Source organism: Lucilia cuprina, chromosome 5, assembly GCF_022045245.1.
Source record: "Lucilia cuprina isolate Lc7/37 chromosome 5, ASM2204524v1, whole genome shotgun sequence".
In the NCBI taxonomy this organism is placed as follows: domain Eukaryota; kingdom Metazoa; phylum Arthropoda; class Insecta; order Diptera; family Calliphoridae; genus Lucilia; species Lucilia cuprina.
The window spans coordinates 19,398,621-19,416,398 of NC_060953.1; the positions used below are offsets into that span (position 1 = coordinate 19,398,621).

The 17,778-nt window shown below is 28.8% G+C and overlaps 1 protein-coding gene across 1 annotated transcript; it reads right to left on the reverse strand.

The window, feature by feature from the left end:
• Positions 1–795: 795 nt before the first annotated feature.
• Positions 796–12,203, reverse strand: LOC111688993 (probable protein phosphatase DDB_G0279461). Its single transcript, XM_046953081.1, has 5 exons — positions 11,284–12,203; positions 5,362–5,748; positions 3,838–3,991; positions 3,370–3,497; positions 796–2,220 (listed from the first exon to the last, which is right to left on the reverse strand). Exons 2-5 carry the CDS (start codon positions 5,716–5,718, stop codon positions 1,276–1,278), a joined length of 1,584 nt encoding a protein of 527 aa, XP_046809037.1. The 5' UTR covers positions 5,719–5,748; positions 11,284–12,203; the 3' UTR covers positions 796–1,275.
• Positions 12,204–17,778: the final 5,575 nt, after the last annotated feature.

Consider the following 17,778-nt stretch of genomic DNA (forward strand, 5'->3'; position numbering starts at 1 on the left):
GGTATTATACGTTTGTGCTGATGTTTGTAACATACAAAAATATTGGTCCAATCCTTAAAGTATACCGATCGATTCAGAATTCAGAGTCGATTAAGACATGTCCGTCCGTCTGTCAGGCTGGCTGGCTGTCCATGTAAACTTTGTGTGCAAGGTACAGGCCGCAATTTTCAAGGTAATTTGATGAAATTTGGACCAAGCATGTTTTTTCAGGGACAGGGACGAAGCCTATTGAAAATGGTTAAAATCGGTCCATTATTTCACCTAGCCCCCATACAACCGTACTTCCCGATTTGAACTTTTTATGCCATAATTACGTCAAATATTCTATTATCTCTCTAAAAATTGGCACAAATAAGTTTTATATGAGTAAGTATAAATGACAATGCAGATTTTCGTAAGGATCGGCCCTTATTTGACCCTAGCTCCCATACAAACCTCCCTTCAAAAAATTTCTCAAACGTCTAAAATTGACTTGTAACCATTTGTATCGCAATGAAATACTTGCTTATCAATTTCTAATTGGTAATCTTGGAGTGAAATGCTATGAAAGAGGTTGCAAATGTAACGCATAATATTGTAATACTATCAGGCATGGAAAATTTAAATAATAGTTTGTACTATATTATACAATAAATAGTACAATGGGATCCCGATTTTCCGTAATGGTCGGAACCGGATGCGTTCTGTATAATCGATTTTCCCGGTTTAAGTTTTGTGCGTAAAGGGTTAATCGATAATGGCAACGACGCACGAAGATGTCAATAAACATTTTATCTATGTTTTTTCTTCTTCAAATTTATGCTTTATTAATTTGTTTATCACAAATGTAATTTTTCCAAATTGACAAAAATTTGTTTATAATTTTTCAATGACATCCGTTGTCAAAGTATATGTGTACATACGAACGACAACACTATGTAATGTCGACAACGCAACGTTGACAACTATTGACAAACAATGAGTTGTCAATAGTGAGCGTAATAGTAATTAATATAATAAATATAAGTAGAAAAAATGTTTTATTAAACTATGAATGAATATCTTAATGATAATATAAATATATAAATAATTAAATATAACAATTAATAATTTAGCAATAATATGTATAAATAAACTTAACAAGACACTTTAAAGTAATACTAAATTGGCAATATACGGTATTACGATACTAATTATTCAAATATAAGTACTATGTACATAAATTATTCGGTCCTCAAATTATTTTATTATTAAGTAAAGTTAACCGTAAATACTATTTAAATATGTTAAACATAGCTAAACTAACATACTGGCATTATTGTCACAAAATTCATAGATATTGTCCACAAAGAACATTTGGTCCTTAGTTTCTATGGTGGCAGCTGGAGTTGGTTCTAAATCGGTTTGTGGTTTTAAAATATTGTCTAAATCGATTGGCACTCCGCAATCATTTAGATCTGCGTCCAATGTTAAACGTTTAAGATTATTTATAAGTGAAATATCATGTTTAATTTCATTTTTAACTTCCAACAATTCATGTTCAGTTTGAATGATTTCTTTGGCACATTCCTCAATACTTTTTTGAATTTGCCCTACAGAAATTTCGAGATTTTTATCAGACGTGGTGTATAAATCATTTTGAAGTTTATACATTTTACATTTATTGGTGAGTTCCTTGGTAAGAGCGTATTCACGTTCGTAAAGTTCGTTCATTTCCGCATTCTTCTGAGCTAATTTGTTGCGTACAGAACTACGTATAGAGGAATCTTTACGTTTGCGTAGAAAGTTGTTAAAGTCACCGCTATCGCGGCGTCTATCATGAGAGCTCCTTTTATCCTTACGTCTACTACTAGCCGAACGCCGTTTACGAATCGAAGATCGTGTTTCAGATAATTTATAGAGCTTTTCTTTATTTATTTTAGTTTTAGCTTGAATTTCCGATTCTTCCATTGTGGGTTTAATGTTAGAACTTTTCACTTTGGCTTCAGCGTTTTTCGTACAAATATCCTCACTAAAATTTTGCAGTAATATAAGATCGTTTGATTTTGTTTGATTTTCTTTGTCTTCTATTTTGGATTTAGTTGATTTATTGGATTTTTTTGACTTTGTGTTACGTTTTTTATTCTTTCCAAAGGAGAGCAATTTACAAATATAATCACGTATGGACGATAGAGTTGTGTTATTCTTTAACGCTTTCAATGGATCCTGTATATCTTTGTGATGTTTTAAACTTAATCGTATCTGTAAAGAGAATTTAATTTTGAAATTAGTTAATACGTAAGTAGAAAGTAAATAGTTATTTTAAGATTTTACTAAACGAATTTGGATTTTCGGATACCTATTAAGTAGGACTAATTAAAATTAAATATTCCTATTAAGTTCAAACAATGTTAAAGGTGGAAATCTTAAAGTGATTCCATTAATTTTATTGAGAAAAATCAACTATATTGCCGTCTGCAAATATATTCTCCTTCCTGATAGGAGATCTTCGAAAAGGACAAAGAATGAGACATTTACAGTCGAGAAAGGCTGACTCGTTGTCATAGTAGATAGACCCAAGCAAGTTACTGTACAAGGAGGATGAAAATAGAACAATTGGTCACAATGGGCTTTCTGTTTTCCTTTTATGTTTGTAAGATTAAATATTAAAGGGCACTTCAGACGATTACAGATTGCTTTCCGTATGTCAAGTCTAGTGAAAAAGTAAAATGAAATTCCATCCGTATGACAAAAAAGAGAATAAAATTCATTGGATTTATATTAATCGTGTTTACACGATTGGTATAAAACAATAACAAAGTAAGATGGAAATATCTGTTTCACTTTTTTGTATGTGTTTACATCCCTGATCTATCATTGATGAATCATTGCAAAAAATGAAGAGAGCGACTGTCAAATACTTTCAATGTGTGATGGTTTCATTACACATTGCATTTAGACGATCCCATTCGTTCTATTCTACACAAAATTTTGAGAGATCATATTACTTGTGTGCTCGTGTGAAGGGGGCTTAAGTCTGATATATTAGTTGCTACAGCTCTTAAAATGGGAACTCAATTGTCTTAGTGGAAGGACAGTGTGTGATCCGTTCTGGTTATCACAACGAATCCAATTACGAACAAAAGATGAATTATGGAAATATATTTAAAAATATCTGAAGTCTTATTGAAAATTTCTTAAAAGTATTTCCTAATTTTGTAAGATAGGTATCCTTAATTATTTTAAAATGTACAAGTTAGGTACGGAAAACTTAAAAAATTCCTCATTATTTTAATTATGCAATCACGGCAAACAGAAAACAATCATGTTGACTTAACATGTTGGTTTAGTAAATATGTATGTGTGAGTATGAGAGAATATATGTGAGTATTTATTTTATTAAAACATTACCTCATTGTGTACACGACTCCAAGCTTTCCAAACCGGTAAAATTGCCATGTTGCCATCGTAGCTGCGTTCTATACCTCGCCAACATTCCGTTATAACGTAATCGCTGTAGTCACGCGATGCTGTTCCATCTTTTATTATAGAAAGTGGATATGTGCGCGTTTTTCATTTATTATTATTATTTTTTTTTTGGAGAAAAAGTTAAACCAAAATGGCGCCATTGTTATAGGTGGTGGTAAGAAACGGAAGTACAGTCATCATAATATAAAAGTAAACGAACAAAAAATAAAACAAAATTAAACATTGTAAATTTATTATCGCCTTAATAACTATGTATAATATCTAAACATACAAACTAAATATATTTTTTCGTGTTCGTTTGTATGTATATATTTAAGTATATGTATGTATATTTTTGTTTAAATAACTAAAATGACTGTTGAGATTTTGCACTGTTGTAACTATTTTTACCTTTAAATCGTTGACAGTATTCATAATTGCCATTACTGATTTCATCATCAATCAAAGCCTTGATTATGTCATTGCATGTAGTTTTATTGGTGACACCGGATACATAACGGGGTTCATCACTAAGCCATATTGTTATTTCTTTATGACCTTGCTCCTGAAATAATAAACAATTTATTAGTATTTATTTTTTATTTAGAAATCGATAAAGTGTTTCTTTAATTAGTTTGTCTGGTTTTTTATAAAAACAGGTTAATTAGAATATTTTTTTGTTTTTTTTTTTTAAATTTTAAAAGTATTTTAAAGATTTTTAACATATGCACTTTTCTAAGGTTAATAAATACGCAGATCAAATATTTTGTAATTTGAAAGAATTCAGGGAAAGATTTGAAGAAAATTTTTATTCATTCTTTTTTGATTGTGTATTATTTCTTTTAAAACTTATTACCAGAACTTTATTTTGGAGTATAACAATAATATTGTTATACTAACTCATATCAAATGCTAAATTCTTTGTGAATGATTGAATTTTATTTTCATTCATATTCTTGAATTACAAAACTAAACTTTTTTTTATTTCACTTAAAAATATGTATAACAATTTAATGAATTCATCCCTATAAAGAATTAATTCTTTTAAGAGCAAATAACCTTTATTTTAGAGGATTTTATTAGTTGGCAGTTTACAACACCCAAATTAGAAAGTGCAGTCTATTCTTAGAAGACCCTACTACTCTTCATTATGTGAATGTAGTATTAGATTCATCTTGTAGCAGTGAGATATCTCAATAAGTCGGAACAGATTCCTCTTGACAGCTAGCACTGATAACTTTATCCCTGTCATTGGAACTGTGAAGCACTTGGTCCCTCTAATCATGTCAATATTATTTCATACATTAAGTCATTTGAAGGAAGCTGCTGATCAAACAAATTTTAATAAAAACCAACAGAATTGCAGCTGAAAGAGTATTAAAGAAATCCAAAGTTTAAGAGAAATATTCAACATAATATTCCTTAAACAACGAAATTAATTATTTCACGATAATCTCCATTGATTATGATTTAATAAAATATATTTTGAATTTTCTAATAGACAACAAATTCACATAAACTTCAGTACAGTTAAGAACTATAGTCTATATGTAGATGCCGTTATTTAGTGTTATTTTAAAAATATTGAATTTAATATAAATTGGAGTAAAAGTGCATACAGTGAAACTAGTATGTGATTTTGTGATTTTGTGTGCGAGAGAAAGAGATGGTTGATATTCCTTTCTCTCATACACAAAAATCAGAAGTTTCCCCGTTTGAACCGGCATTAATGAACATTTATTTAAACTTTTAACATTATTTTAATAATAAAATTATGTAATTTCATTATATCAATTTGGATAATAGTCATTTAAATTTTTCTATAATTACGTGTGCGTCTGAGTGTCTTAATAAAGTTAAATTATTTTTTTTTTTTCAAATCATTCTATTTTCAACATTATTTTCTTTGGTAATAAAGACATCAACGCCACTCACCATTGTACTATTGACGCCGTATAAAGAAATTGAACGACTACGACGACTGTGACCACTTCGATTACTTCCGCTGCGATGATGTTTGTATTTGTAATAGTTACGTAGTTCCCTTTCCGTTGGCTCCCACTTGGGAATAAAGTTAATATCTTGATGTTCATGATAATTTTTAATATTGTTATTATTATTGTTGTTGTTCTTAATGATATTGTAATTGTTATTATTGTTTTTATCAAGATTTTCTTTATTTTTAGGCGGTAGTATGGGACTATAACGATTAATTTCACCCGGTATGTTCAATAAAGAGGGACAGACTTCAAGATTACCATCGATTAGGGTAGAATTTTGTTGGGGTGCCATGGTCTCAATTAAATAATAAAAATATACGAACTAAAATAAAAAAAATTAAACGAAAAAAATAATTAAAAAAATGTTTTAAAAGAAAATGTTTAAAATAAAAACTATTAAAAATATATTAAATTCGAAAAGTTTTGTATATGTGCAAGTATATCTTAATTAGCAGTAACTTATACATACACATATATGTATGTATATTTTATTATTTTTTGTTTGTTTTGCAAATCATGCAAATATAACATTTTCCTAAAGAACATCATGCAAGCATATAATTTAAAGCGAAAATATTCCATTTTCTAGTTCTTCATGTTTTAAAGTTATTTGAAATAGTTGTTAAAAAATGTTTACATTTTCATAGAACTAAATTATAAACTTTTTTTAAATAAAAACCACCTCCATTATTCTTAGAAGGGATAATGTTTTTTTTTTTGGTATTTGACCTGTAATAAAAAGCCGCCATAAAGTCGGATTTTTTTGTTTTAACTAACGATCAATTTAGATTTCAACGAACGATAAAATAAATTACCCTCTGCACATGAAATTCTAACAATATTTTGACAATACTTAAAGGGCGGGAAAGGTGCTCGATTCTAAAAAGAAGTTCGTAGTAAAGGGGGTGAAAATGTTTGCCTTTACTATATTGCTTCTAGGCAATGTAATTTTTTATATTTTATGTGTATGTTGGCAACATTCGTTGCTGCATTAATAATTCCAAGTTTTACTAGTATACCGGATGTTAAACTAGTAAATTTTGTACAACTATTGTTGGTAATAATTATGTTCCGTTTATTCTAGTATAGATTTTGGTAGGCAGAAAAAAATTTAAAATTATTATGGACGTAAATGTACCTTAGGAGTACCATTACCATGAATCTTGTATTTTTTACTCAATTTTTTTACTCAAGCGTTATGTAAGTCTGCAAACAGAATAATTTTAGATTCTTAAAAAATAAACTTGAAACTTTTGGAGTTACAAGTACTTCTGCAAGCCGCTGTGAAGACTATTGTTGTGATTCTACTGCAATACTAAGGAGTTTTGAACTAGTTCTTTGGCACTAACTACACATTGGTACTGAAGTGATTTAATCTAATGTATAATAGTTCCGTTAAAAACGTATTTGAACTAATTACAACAACTTTCATCGAAATGGGAAAACTAATGAAAATTTTCATATAATTATAATGAATCTAATAACGAATGTTCTTTAAGTATTATCAAAACCACTCTCACACGAGCACACACGTAATATGATCTGTCAACATTTTGTGTAGAAACGCAAGTGAGAGAAAATACGGATGAAAAATTTGACAGTAGCATGGCTCTCCTAAATTTTTTGAAATGATTAAAAAACCAAGCAAGTAATAATCGATTAGGGATGTAAACACAAAGAAAAGAAGGAAACAGCTGTTTTTATCATACTTTGTTATTGTTTTATACAAATCTTATAAAACTCTTTTATTCTATTTATTTTTATTAATTTAACATTTTTATTAGAATTTACGTACGTAGAGTGTGGTAAATATATATTAAATATTAAAAAGTTAAAGTCGTATATTCCTTAGGAGAAATCTTCCAACTCAACATATTGACAAAATTTAATTGAACCTATTATTAAATATGTTTCTCAAAATTAGTCCAAATCTATACAGTTTCAAATGAAAATCGCGAAATTTAAAATGTTTTAATATTTTGTCTTTCGTTTTCGATTTCGTTATAATTGTATTCTGCTGTATATCCTTATATACATTTGTACCTATGTGTAAGAATTGAACATGTTGGGATATGTGTGCTTTTCTAAAGTTAATTGTAATGAGTAGTTTGCGTGTCATTTATGATTTTTTTCTATGAATAATTATTTAATATAAAAATATTAGTTAGAGCGCTAGTATTCAATTTTGAATCAAGATATAAATATGTACATAAGTGAGTTAGTATCTAGTTTTAAATTGTTACAGTTCAAACGTTCTTTGCATTTACATACATATAAAAAGTTTTTTATGAAAATTGTAATTGAAAATTATTCCTGCAAAAAGTATTGGAGTTCATGATCCATTTAAATAATCTTAAAACTACTTCCATACTACTACATTATTGGAGTACATGATGCGTTCAGCAGTCCTATGTAATGCAGGTAGAGATTCATGTTTATTATTCTATAAACAACCATCGCCTGCACCACATGAGATTATTCAGCATAAGTTTAGGACAGTCCTATTCCTTTGAGCAGTACTCTTTACAAGGGTTGTTCAAAACAATTTCAATACAAAAATGGAAACATGCACAGGTTGCACAGTTACCGAGAGTTTTGAACGATTAAATGAAAATCCTTAATATTTCGTATTATGCACTAAAATTTCGTAATATTACAAAAAATTATAAGTAACAATTTTTGTCGAAAACTAAAAAATGCCATTAGGTTAAATTGTTCAATATTTTAACATTACCTAATCTCCATGATTTTCAAAATTTAATTGTTTTTTACAAAAAAAGGAAAAAAAAACGTGTCTGGAATCGATATTCTTTAATAAACAAATTAAACTATTTTAATATTATTATGTAAATAAGAAAAATGAAATACACTTTTTATTTAATTAAATAATACTACGAAACTATTTAAGGTATTAAATATTTAAATGAAAATTGTTTTACGAAAATTAAATTCCATTTGTAAAGTCAATAAAATAATTAAATAAATAATGAGATTTAGTTTGTTGACCTTTCATACAACTAGTTTAAACAATTATTTAAATACATTTATATGTATGTATGCAAGTGTATATATAACGTTACTTAAAATGTAAAGTAGCCTAACTACTTAAGTAATAATTCAAAATCTGGTTTACGTGGTAGTTCACTACACGCGAACTGTCAAGTAGAATCAAAGAGACCCCGTTTTGACCAAATTCAAAATCTATTTTCCTATTAAATTAAATAAAATAAAATTAGAAAACCAACAGTTTTATTAACAACATTTACTATTGTTACTGATTTTAATAACCTGAATAGGTTAAGGTCTTTTACATTTTAGTTGGCGCTATGTAAATACTTGTAGTATATTATGAATGTATATGTAAAAGTACACATTTAATGTATTCCACTCCTTGTTAGTTGTATACGTATGTATGTACATGTTAACCATTACATTTTTATTAACACTTTTCAATGTCAACTTTGTTACAATTGTCAATCAATGCAATTAATTAATTGTTTGCATGTCTTTAAATGATTAATGCCTTTTCCATAAATATATAATATTAAAGGTATTTATATTATTGTGACAGCCATTTTGAAAGTGTTAAATTTTGAAATTATTTCTTAAGATCTAGTGGTACCTTCACACTTATCAAATATTTAACATAAATTGCGTGATCCTTAAGAAATCCAAATTTTTGAAGTTAACACTTTGAAACCTCTTTATAATTTTTGTCTAAATTATTGGAAATATCAAAAATTACATAAGTTTAGCCCTTTCCGTGGTTTTGTCGAATATATTCGACTTTACAATAGACAATGTTTTAAGGCATTTTTTGAGTATAATTATACCCTACACCACTATAGTGGGGAGGGTATTATACGTTTGTGCTGATGTTTGTAACATACAAAAATATTGGTCCAATACCCACCTTAAAGTATACCGATCGATTCAGAATCATTTTTTGAGTCGATTAAGACATGTCCGTCCGTCCGTCCGTCTGTCCGGCTGGCTGGCTGTCCATGTAAACCTTGTGCGCAAGGTACAGGCCGCAATTTTCAAGATAATTTGATGAAATTTGGACCAAGCATGTTTTTTGGCACAAGGACGAAGCCTATTGAAAATGGTTGAAATCGGTCCATTATTTCACCTAGCCCCCATACAACCCTACCTCCCGATTTGAACTTTTTATGCTATAATTACGTCAAATATTCTGCTATCTCTCTAAAAATTGGCACAAATAAGTTTTATATAAGTATAAATGATACTGCGGATTTTCGTAAGGATCGGCCTATATTTGACCCTAGCCCCCATACAAACCCCCCTTCAAAAAATGACTTAAACGTCTAAAATTGACTTGTAACCATTTGTATCGCAATGAAACTCAACAAAACTAACTGTTATTTAGAAATATATCCTTTTCCCAAATTTACCGAGGATCGGCCCATATTTGACCTATATAATGCCTTTTTTAGAAATTTTAGTTTTTTATCAATAAATGGCTTAAATATTTTGGAATTATGGTAATATTCAACATAAAAGTTTCTTTACAAAAAATAAAAATTTTATAAAAAGTAAAAATTGTAAAAATATACTCATGGTGTAGGGTATTATATGGTCGGCCACGCCCGACTATACTTTCCTACTTGTTTTTAACTTTAGTTTAATGTTCTTCTTTTAGATTAAACTTAAGACTTTATTATATTTATAATTGAGATTTTGATTGATCTTCCATATTTTAAAGGTTTAAAGAATTTATTACTAATGACAATTTTTGAAAAAGTGCTTTTTAACAACATATAAAAAACTGCTTCATTTAATGGCCGAAAATATAGTATTTTTCTAGATCGGACTATAAGAATTTAATTTGTATTGTATTATCATAGTGTAAGAAGACATTTTACAAAAGATAATTTATAAAAAATATTGGTGGTACTTTTTGGTGACAGTTTTTCGAATGTCGAATATATTCGACATTTAACTTTGATGTCTTATATTTCACTAGGGATTCCTCTAATTCAAAAAATATTACTTTTCCCGAATTCAGCATACAAAACTTTGTTCAATATTTAAAAAAAAAATATTAGAAATTACCAAATAAAGAGTTCATACTTTAAAACGCAATATATACCGATTTTACCTAACTTTTCAAAACGGAGTATGCCACTAGATTTTAGAAAATAACAAATAAGTTTAGATGTCACTACGTTTTTCAGTGTATTTTTGACATATTTACAGTGTAATAGATTAATAATTGTAATAATTGTTTCGGAACTAGTATACGTGAACTTATGTAGTACAAATATATATCTAATACTAGAGAACCGATTTCATAGAAAACTTTGGAATCACTATAAATTGGAAATAGAAATGTATATATCGAAAGACACTTGCTATTGCAATTTTTGTGCTATGATAACGGATAACAACATTTTCAGGCCTAGTCTGAATTAAAAACTCCCTGGAAGATTTGTTGTCTCTCTTATACCTAAAGCATGCGAAAGGGAACAAACACCCAGAGAATAATTGGCCTGAGTATGTTTTCGTTATTCTTCAGTAAATAACTTTGGAAGAATTCCAAGATTTTTTTTACAAAACTTTCCTTTTTCTATTAATTCTTAAAAATAGTTTTTTGCAACTTTTAAATATTATTTCCATTTTATATAATTCATTCCTAGTTGATATGAGTTGTATTTAAGCCGGCATTAAAATTTGACACCCAAAGAACCACAGAATTAATATTTAAAACAACTGTGAATTCTCCCAGTGCCAAGAGTCAACACAGGCATTAATCGTTCATCAATTTGATTAAATAAATAATTAAAAAAAAAACTTAAAAATCTACTGGATTTTTCAAAATTATTTTAAAACTTACATTTTTCTTGCAGTTGGTCCGTCGAATAGAACAGCAAACGTCAAAACAAATTTATTTATTTTTATTGATTAACACTTGTTTAAAATTAAAATATAATAATTTGCAAATACAACTCTTTAAATGAACGTTAAATCAAAATTTCAATAAATAAAAGGGAATTAAAAAAAAAGAATTTAACTTGACACTTGTTCAATACATTTAAATGTGTGAATATTTTATTAGATGTCATCAACTTTCAATCACTATTTAGATTTAGATTTAGCACTGCTTTCTTTCAATTTCAATGCAGAATTGTGGCTAGAAAGCATGTTAATCCTTTGAGCTTTCACCCTTGACTATTTTTCAAATTTGAATTTCTGTTACGATTTCAGCACTAGCCGGAAAAAACTGGCTAGATGCTAGGCGTCACTGGTTTCCGCTGAGAAATTTTTTGTTCTTTTTGATATAATTTTTTGTAAGTTATTTTGTCGGTCGCTCGATTTAGTAGAGTCTATCTCTGTTTAGCAAAATGCACCAACTACAAAAACACTTAACACGATTTGAATCGAGTTTGCCTGCTGGTTGTTCTATAACGACTGGATTGTTTGTTGTAATTCACTTGGCAAGGTCCTTTTGCTATTTCAGGACATATACAAATATTCATATGTAAATAATTCTCAGAATCGTATGCATATCGTTTGATATAAGTACGTATAAAATAAATATGTTTGCTGTGTTGTTGTTATTGTTGTTGGGTGAATCCAACTACTGGAGTAGAGTGTTTCGAAATTGTTATTTAATAGCAGTTCTTTAGAAGTTTTGAAAATTAAAGTTATGGTTTTTTCGTTTGGCTTTGGTAACTACGGTAACTAGTAAAGGACTCGCGAGCTCTGTTAAATTAGTAACGCACAGTATCCTTGACGACGAATGACTAACTTGAATTTTATTTGTTACCACAAAACTTAAGCTACTAACTAATATTGAAACGATATGAAAAATAATAATAAAAACATTTTACAAAAACAACAATGTAAAAGTGAAGAAAAAACTCCCTAATAGAGAACCTGTCGCCGGCACCTTACGTCTTAACACGATATTCGGTGCGGTACTGCCGTTTCGATAGGGGTAGGTTTTGTTGTATATTCCTATTAACCTGGTTGGTATGACAATGATAACTACACACACACACTCATGCAGGTAAATGAGTGGTGTTAGTGTGTAGCAGTGGTAGTAATGACATGCGATAGAACCAAGCACCAGAACTTTATGTAAGAATAAGGAACTACTACCATCAAATTCCGCACTCACAAAACCAACGGCAGACAGCAACACCGATGACTCGAGCTAAATTAATGTGAAAATAAATAAAAAAACAGGTAGAACAAAAGCAAAATTACACCAGCTGAGCTGAGCTCAGCTGAAATGAACTGTGGCATGCGGCTGTTTCTTTTTCTATGTTGCTGCTGTTGTTGTTTGTTGTCTTTAACTTTTGTGTTAACAATCAACATGAGTTTGTTAGCTGTTTTTTGTTCACATTTCAGTTTCTACTACCAACTGCCTGCCAAAATTCATAACCAACTTGTTCTACCAAATTCTTATTTTTATCTTCATTTACACGAACAAATGTACTTGTCCATATCAAAAAGTATTTTTTTGTGTGTGTGTGCGTGTATCTGTTTGAGTTATTTTTGCCGTTACACCAAGCCCTGATAGTTGGTTAGTTTGATTGTATTAGTAAGGAATTCCAAACATTACTACTTTTATTATTAACACAAGTACCGTGTGGATAAAACGATAATGTGCGCAAAGGACAGATTATTAGGAAATAATTATATATAATATCGAATAGAATAAATATACCGCATTCGAAATTTGTTGTTTTATGGATCCCATAAGAAATTAATACAATATTTGTGTTTTACCGCGAACGCTCATTGCGGCTTTCTGATTCTGCTTTGGTGTTCCTTGAGCTTATTTCTATAGCTCGAAGGACTTTGCTAAGTAAATGATTCAAGTTTCAGATCATGGCGCCGTAATGCGCTTTTATTAAGTCTTAAATTTTCTCTGAAAATCAGATCGCTTATCAATTGCTTTCGGACATCAATAAATATATATCAATAATTACAAATTTGATCGTTACTTAACGCTTTGCTTCGCTATTATGCGATATGGTCTATGCACTCCTATTGGGTCAAATAGCGCTTGTTTGTAGAAGAATAATGCTGGGTAAGCTTTTCTTATACTATAATGTATAGGCCATATCATATGCTTTCTCACGAATGCTAGGTTAAGTTACGTGGGTTGCTCGCGAGTTAGTGAGTTCATTGTGCAACTCTTAGAATTGCCATTTCTTTGAGTTAAGAGAATGGTTTCCCCTTTCTAATTTCGTTGACTAGTTTGTCCTTGCGGTGTTCGTGATCATGTTTAATAGTGACGCATCTCTGAGGCAGTCCAGATCATGGAAAAGAGCACTACCAAACATAGAAGGTGTTTTACCGTAATTATACCAGTGAGAAGCCTAATCGAGTTCTTACTAAGTGACAAGAGAGTCATAGTCCTATCCATTGTCAGAGTTTGTTATAGTGATGCTGTTACCTACATAATTATGCCATGGTAAGGACTTTAATCTTAATAATTGTTGTATGACCTCAATGAGAAGTATTCGAGAGATCCCATTTTTCGGTACTTTTACTAAGACAAGCTTTTGATGATGGGGTAAAACAGGAGTTTGTTTTCAACAATTTTGTAGCAATTTTATCGGTCCCTTGCATTTTATTTGATTAAAGAGCCATTAGAGCATCAGTTATCATAACTAATGGAGGTTACTGTATTGGTATCGGTCATATTTATACCTATCCCAAATATACACTCTCTTTCAGAAAATTAGTTTTTCGTTCACAAATTGATTAAATATATTGGAAATAAGATTATATTGAAGATAAATTCTTTATTATGAAAAATAAATTACATTGAATATACATAACTGTTGTAGACTATACTATCTTATTTTTTGTTATATTAACATTATGTTTGTAGTAATGTATTACCAAAACCGTCATCAGAGTAAAAGTAGGACTAAAATCTTTTCAATATCTCCCTTTTCCAATCCTTTGCTGTATATATGATATTATCAAATATTATTGAGCGTAGACTTTAGCTTATCCATGCTAAGAATCGCCTAATATTCCCTAAGTAGAATATAAATAACGGGGATAGGTACATAAAGGACTACTCCTCGCAGAGTGATAAATGTTATTAAAATATATTGATAATACCGACAATATTATAAAAGTACGACTGTTAGAGTGGCGTTCTGAATTAAGAAGAAATAATTGATATGCCAAGTGTAACTTAATACTGGGGTCTAGGGTTATCAAATTTATATAATCTATCTAAATAATTTATCAATAATTTTGACTAATTTTCAACATTTCCTAATTAATGATATTTCATGTGAACATAACCACTGTAAAACGACCACCATTGTTGCTACTGCCATTATTGCTACTACGACTAATGACTTTGTTGTTACCAATTTTAGTCGCAATTTCCCCGCGCATTTGCTTTCAGCTTATTTTTATTTAGTTAAATGTGATTGTTGTTGATAAAAAATAATGTAAAAACATACAAAGAACTTAAAAAAAGTCCATACTGTCACTTATATTTTATTGTTAATGTAGTTTTTAGGCTGTTTTAACGTTTTTTTTTGGTTTTGTTTTATTTTCATTCTAGTTTTATTAGTGTTTTATTGTCAAATGTATCAATCTGACAGTAATGTTTGTCTAGGATCTATTGTTGTGTAATTTTATTTTCGTGATATAATTTTGAAATGTATTTTTTTTGTATAATTGTGTCTTTTTTTATATCTGTGCGAGCATTTTACAAACATTAGTTTATACATATACAGGCATAGGTACACATTCATACATTCATGTTTAAAACGTTTAATTAAACGAATTTAAATTTATTTTGAATTATAATTTAAAAATTGCTAAAACACAATTTTTATACGAATTCTTTATTGAAAATATGTTTAAATGTCTTCACCCCCTTGTGGATCCCCTCCTGTCTTATATGGACACTAGAGTATTCAAACGATTAATCGTCGATCGGTTAATCGATTAATTTTTTACGATTAATCGTTCGAATAAATGAATATTGTCAAATTTCAAATAACGAATAAACCGAATAATTTCTATCAATTAACCGATTAAGAAAACTCACTATTTAGCAGCAAAATTACTATATATTATCTACATAATTGAATATTTTTATTATAAATTTTCTTCTTTTGTTAATTTCTTAATAATTTTTCTAAAATAAAGAAAATTTATTTGATAATTTTTGAAAAGAAATCATGGAAATAATTATATAGCTTTTATTTCTACAACAAGTTTTTTGGGAACATTGTTGTGTTCTCAAGTATTTCCAATAAGTTCTTCAGCAACAGTTATAGTTGAACTAGTGTTTAGGGGAACGTATGAATTCTAAAACTCGTTGAAAATCTTAAAAACAGTAATTTCTTTATATAGAAAAGCATTTCACAAAAATAGGAGAATTAAAGTGAAAGAATTGAAAACCATAATTTTGTTTATAAACCGTCCAAAAGTTATTTTTAAGCATGAAAAAATCTATGCGTACAGGAAACTGTGGACCATTAGTATTAACTCTGTGTACTCAGTTTTTCATAATCGGCTCTTTAAAGGACTTTAAAGTTTAAAAGACAACTGATTTCAAAAGATGAATTCCAAATTTATATTAAAAAGTTGGCATCAATATTAATTTCAAATGAAGGTGAGTTCCTCTGCTTCGAAATAATATAAGTTATTTCAAATCATCAAGAAAGAATTGGAAATCTTAAAGAAAATTTGTCACAAAAAAGTAGTTAAAAGTTTTTGTTTCGAAAATGAAACCTTTTTAAATTTAATTTCTTTTTCGTTTTTTTTTTTTTCTAAGTGAGACAGGTAAATAATATATATGGATAGAATGTACAGATTACCAGCTTCCATTGGACACCAATATTAGCATCATAAAATGCATATAAATATTTTAAATATTTGTTTGTAGTCCTTTAAACTTTGAAATCCTTTTACAGGAAATAAAAATCGGAGTACGCAGAATTGCTATAAGTGTAATCTATTTTCACATGCTTATCAACTTTTCCATATTTTAAAGCTTTTTTTTTAAATTGTTACAGGGTGTAATATGAAGAAAATTATTGTAAAAAGCAATAGTAACACCTAGTTTCCTTTTGTTCGAATAACCGATTAATTTTTAATTATCCGATTATTAACCGGCTAACGCGAAACCTTAAATGATTGTTTGTCGAATAAACCGAATAAGACAAAAACTCGAATAATTGAATATTCTAATGGACACCCTATCTATCCCCTAACGTACATTTTATTTCATATCATTGGTAAGTAAAGCCAAGGTTATGCATTTCAATCCGATTTCATAATGAAAATCCTTCAGAAATTTCAAGAATTATAACTCCTCCTGGTTTTACATAATACAAATACAGTCTTAGTTTCATCAATAGTTCAAAAATCCAAACAGATCCAAAGTGAAATATTTTAGAATTTGTCGAAATCAGGATAGATCATACACAGAAAAAATAAATTAATATCTGGAATGAATTTGGTAATAAATATTATGAATCTAACATGATTTTTTCCCAAACCATTTTCATTCACAATATTAAAAGTTCATAATGTGTATGTATTTGTACATGTACGACATTTTTTAAATTACTTTTTTCTACGATATTTATGAAAAAATTGCAAAAGAAGTCCATTATCTACTGCTATGTTTCCATATTATATAGATAGTAATCCTATATTAGCGAATAATAAATATATAAATAATATAAATTGAGATGTTAAAAAATAAAATCTTAAACAACATAACATGAGCAAATTAATTATCCGATTATTAACCGGCTAACGCGAAACCTCAAATAATTGTTTGTCGAATAAACCGAATAAGACAAAAACTCGAATAATTGAATACTCTAATGGACACCCTATCTATCCCCTAACGTACATTTTATTTCATATCATTGGTAAGTAAAGCCAAGGTCATGTATTTTACTCCGATTTCATAATGAAAATCCTTCAGAAATTTCAAGAATTATAACTCCTCCTGGTTTTACATAATACAAATACAGTCTTAGTTTCATCAATAGTTCAAAAATCCAAACAGATCCAAAGTGAAATATTTTAGAATTTGTCAAAATCAAGATAGATCATACACAGAAAAAATAAATTCATATCTGGAATGAATTTGGTAATAAATATTATGAATCTAACATGATTTTTTCCCAAACCATTTTCATTCACAATATTAAAAGTTCATAATGTGTATGTATTTGTACATGTACGACATTTTTTAAATTACTTTTTTCTACGATATTTATGAAAAAATTGCAAAAGAAGTCCATTATCTACTGCTATGTTTCCATATTATATAGATAGTAATCCTATATTAGCGAATAATAAATATATAAATAATATA